Consider the following 5,260-nt stretch of genomic DNA (forward strand, 5'->3'; position numbering starts at 1 on the left):
CACTATTTTTCCTGCTTAACTACTTTATTGATGACATTTTATTTAGGATTTAAAACATTTCCCAAAGTGGCCTAAGGGTAAAGCCTAAGGAAATAAAAAGTTGTGAAAGATCCAGGATGTTACACAGTGCCAGTCAGATTGATGTATTTAGTTTTTATTAGGCACTTATTATGAATCTGTGAGAAGTGCTGGTGACATAAAGCTGATCAAGATATAGTAGCTGCCATCAAGGAGTTTATAAGAGAAAGAGTCAAATAAAAAATAAATAATAATAATAAATAATGTAACAAGTACGGTGGTCTAAATTTTCACAGTTTACTCTGGGAGCAGTATGGAGACACTTGAGCCTAAATCTGAACCTGTGATTGTCACCATCAAGTATCCTTATATTAGGTCCTATGGACAATATAAGAAAGTGAGAGACATAATTGAGTCGTGAAAATAGAATATTCACACATGAACATAATTATTAAAATCAAAAGACAGTGTATCAGAGTTCTCCAGAGATACAGAACAAGTAGTAGATATATCATTAGGTAGATGATAGATGATAGATAGATGATAGATAGATGATAGGTAGGTAGGTAGATAGATAGATAGATAGATAGATAGATAGATAGATAGATAGATAGATGATAGATGATAAATAGATGACAAATAGATATAGATATCTAAAGAGCTGTATTTCAAGGATTATCTCTTGCAATTGTGGGGACTGGCAAGTCCGACACATATAGTGCAGGCCCTGGGAACTCTCCAGCAGGAGTTGATGCTTCAGTCTTGAGGCAGAATTTCTTCTTCCTCAGAGAAACTTCAATTTTGCTTTTAAACATTTCAACAGAGTGGATGAGGCCCACCCACAGTATCATAAGTATCTCCTTTACTTATGTCAAAGTGATTGCTCTGGAGAAAACACCAAAGGTATGGAAGGACAACTTTTGCTGAAGTCACACAGGTGCAGGACACATGGATCCCATCAACCATCTCAGCAGGAACCAGGACTAGGGATGCAGTTATCCAGAAAAGATGTGTTCAGGTCACTCTTGGTGGTGGTTTGGACCTAGTGAATTACACAGGAGACTGTGACAAAGTTTTAAGAATTTTATACCACCAGAAATGTTGCCAGCCTGGCCTAGAAGGCACACAGAAAGGACAAAACAAAGAAAGCATAACTCTGAAGACAGAGCCATATATACAAAGACCAGAGCTGACCAGACTTTCTTGGGCTATGAAGACAGGGCTGCCACCTCAGCTGGCTCAGAGCACAGGTAACCTGCCCCTACCCAGAGAGCCAAGATACTTCTGATTTAGACTTTGATGACAAATGATGGAACAGTAAAATGTCATTCAAGATTTAGGGAGGAGATTTAGAGGAAACTGACCCTGATTTGAATTTAGATTTTACTCTTAGCAATAGTAAGATTTTTTTTCTTCTAGAGCATTTCAGTGATCATGCAACTGAATACTATATATTTTCTTTAAAAATAATTCAAGATAACATATAAAATGTGTATTATTTCTATTACATAGGGGAAAAGTATGAATAAATATTAAAATATTGACAGTTGCTACCAGACTTTAATTTTCCTCAGTTTTTTTAGTTTCATTTTCTAGAATAAACTTTTCATTTCATAATGAACGAATTTTTTAATAAGGCAAATATGTTATTTATATTGTATTGACTGAGGTTTTTGTTTCTTATTTGTTGTTGTTGTTGTTGTTGTTGTTGTTTGATATCAGGTCTATTAGAGTGTTAGTGTGGAAAGAGCAATGACTTGATACAAAAGACCTGTCATCTAGATTTTTTGCCGCCTTTCAAAACTTGGACCTAGGACAGGACTTTTAAGCTCTCAAGGCTATTTTCCTGCACTACATACCTCGCAAAATAGGTGTAAAAATCAAATGAGATTATTTATGAAAATGCTATAATTCTCAGTATAAATGTCAGGAATGATTATTGCAAAAATAAGTTTAACACAATTATCAGTTTCATATATACAAGTACTACGCATTTATGTTTTCTTACTAAATAAGTATTTAATAGTATGGAAACTGTTACTGATCTTACAAAATGTATTTGTATTGGATCATAATAAAATAGCACATTTGTGTGGGATGCTGTAAAAATCCCCAACAGACTGTGAATGTTTTCAAGTGAAATATACAATGTATCTTAAACAATTTGAAAAATTATTTTAAATTAATAAATGTCATATTTAGTGAAAGTGTAATCAATAAATGCTGACATTTTGAATGGAAGAAAAAAGAAAACTGATTGTAGATGTTAACCACACCTAAAAAATACCTCAAAGCAACACCTAGATTAGTGTTTGAATAACTGAGCACTACAGCATAGCCAAGTTGACACCTAAAACGACCCATCTCAGGCAGCATAATTGCCAGATTTATGGTACCCAAAGATTGAAATATCAAATGGATTCAATGGTAAAATGCAAAGCCATACACATGTTCGCTTCTAACCCCCATCTCGTGTCCCATCCCCCGAAGCTGCCCCCAACCATGTTTCCTCATCCCACACTGAAACTCTGCTTGAACTCACATAAAAATACAATATCTGGCATTTCCACTCCTTGTTTGACTGCTCTTCCCTCTGTTGCATCCTTCAGAGACTCATGTTGTCTCTCTCAGGCCGTGATATTTCAGAAGTATTTATGTGTTCTATCATGTGAAGCTCTTCTCCACTGAAAACTTGGATAGTGTTTATAAGGACACATGGGTGAAAACAGACAGTGCCACTTACCATGCTAAGCCATTTATTCCTTAACAGCAAAGGGACTGTTTCTGTTTCATTAACAAAAGAATACTTCGTTTGACTTTCAAAACTTGCATTCTGAGTTTTGAGGAGACTGCAGTCTGACCCTATTTTACTCAGCAAGCGTGGCCATATCATAATATTTGTGACATTATGATATTACAGCACCCTGTACCACAAAGCATCTTTAACATTTGCTTTGAGCCTTTCATAATTTGTTAAAGAGTCTCTTTTATTCAGCTTGCTAACACAAAATGAAACCTATGTTTTCTTTCACACCAGTTTCCTTAAATGTTTATAGAAATTATGGTATGTGCATGCACACATGTGTTTATACACATGCTATTTCTGTGTGGTAGGTTTGTGTGTGTGATTTTTTTGCAGAGATTGTGTCATTGATTTTTCAGATTACTGTCATCAAGATAAAATAAGAATTGCCATATTTAACATTAGCAATAAAACTACTGCCAAGTATTGCAATCTAGTTTTTTGGCTCTTACTGCTAAGATTTCTGTCTTCACATTTATGTTTCCTGTTCCTGTATCAATTTAGAAAATGTAAAGGGTAACTATTAAAAGATATCTGAAAGGTAAGTGAATTTGCTACTCTCAGCAGAAAGGATGTCTGCTGTTTAGCTTTCTTCTCCCAAGCAATCATTTGTTTTTCAACTCGCGAAATGAATTTTGAAACAATGCCACATTATGCCACAAAATATTAATAGATACAATTAATACATTGATACATGTTTGACTCTGTCATCCTTCATTTCCTTTATGCCATTCTTCTTTTAATCTGCTGTGACAGTTTTATAATGGAGCCCCAGAAATATAACTCTAGGGCAAGCCATACTACTAATCATCAATATAGCATTGTGTGTTGTCCAGCAGATATGTGTCCCTGTTTTGTCAGCAAGGATGATATTCTGTAAAATTTCTACCTAGAGAAAATGCTTTTCAAGATTTGTTTGCAAGCAAAAAATTTAATGGGATGCTGAGTTTGGCCATGACAGGGTTTGTTTGTGTTTTGTTTTGGTTTGTTTTAGTTTTTTCTGCTGAGTGGATTATCATTTTAGTTTTAACTACAGAATACAGGACAGAATTGTTAAAGCAATCCAATTATGTAAGCTATGTATATGCAACAAAAATAAGGCTTTAGACCACTTATCATTTTTTGTTCCATAGGTCCTTAGCAATAATTGGATCTGCAAGTCACCTCTAGATTGTAAAACAGTGGTCACTTTGGAAGTTCTTGTCTTAAAAGAGTATCCCCAGTGAAAAAAATTAATGACTAGCTATATAGATTCTATCACAAACATTATAAACAGATCTATTAAACAAACCGGTTATTCTTCCAAATTGGTACTTAGCAATTATTGTCATTCTGAAAAAACACTAATAAATGCTTCCAGAATGTCCAAGAGGGGCAAGCCAGCTGTCTTTAAAAAATATTTGTACAGATTTGTGTCAATTTATTTCTTATAGCATATGCCAGTACTGTTATCAAGAAAAAGCCAACTGTCCCAGCTTGATACAAATCCTCAAGTTTGGAGCATTCAGCTCATTTTGCTTGATCCTGGAAAATTGTATTTTCCCTTTTTAAATAGAAGACTATATATTTTAGACTGTAACATAGTTAAGGGTATGGCCTTCCTTGTTAATGATAAGTGATCTATTCACTCTATGTATTGCGTATTACTTATATATATATAACTATGCAAGTGTTTCATGGTAAACCAGTATAGGTTGTAAATATTTTATAATCACTATAAACACAGAAAACTGAAGACATTCTCTTGAGTTATAGCGGTGTCTTCAATGCTATGATTACAGGCAAAAAAATTTAGTTTTTTTTTGTTTTGCCTTTCATTTACATTTATGTTCTTGTGAAAATCATAGACATTAGCTAGATTTGTTGACTATTTGTAGACATCAGCATATTTTAACGCACCTATAAACATAAAGACATATCTACATTATTTCCAAATATTGTTATTTATCCAGAGCATTATCAGAAGCATTAATACATATTATATTAATTATATAGAATTATAAATAAGGTTTACACCATAATTATAGCAAAGATCTGGCTATCTCAGAATAGATACTTTAAACCTTCAGCAATTCTTAGGAAGTTTAAGGGTGAAAGACAAGGCCTGCTAAGGTGGCCACTTCTGAGCACTAAATCTCCAAGTCAGGAATTCAGCACTGACTGAACATTAGAGCTATTTACGATTAAGAGAAGTGGACATGTACTTTCAGCTATAAGGTGAATAAGTTCTGAATATCTAATTTATAGCATGGTGACTATAATTGATAATACTGTGTTGTATAATTAAAAATGCTATATTGCATAAAATTTGCTAAGAACCTTTTCTTAAGAATTCTTACAAAAAAATTTTTTAAGAAAAGAGAACTACGTGAGGTGATAGATGTGTCAATTGATGCCGGAAATCCTTTCACAATGTAAACGTATATTAAATCATCACTT

At 33.7% G+C, this 5,260-nt stretch overlaps 1 protein-coding gene across 1 annotated transcript in view; it reads left to right on the forward strand.

Annotated features, from left to right (window-relative positions):
* Positions 1-331: 331 nt before the first annotated feature.
* NXPH2 (neurexophilin 2) overlaps positions 332-5,260 on the forward strand; it is a 13,010-nt gene continuing 8,081 nt past the window's right edge. Inside the window, exon 1 of the mRNA XM_011354520.1 lies at positions 332-415. Within this exon, the coding sequence (XP_011352822.1) occupies positions 332-415 (84 nt within the window). The remainder of the gene's footprint in view (positions 416-5,260) is intronic.

Source organism: Pteropus vampyrus, unplaced genomic scaffold (assembly GCF_000151845.1).
Source record: "Pteropus vampyrus isolate Shadow unplaced genomic scaffold, Pvam_2.0 Scaffold17, whole genome shotgun sequence".
Taxonomy (NCBI): domain Eukaryota; kingdom Metazoa; phylum Chordata; class Mammalia; order Chiroptera; family Pteropodidae; genus Pteropus; species Pteropus vampyrus.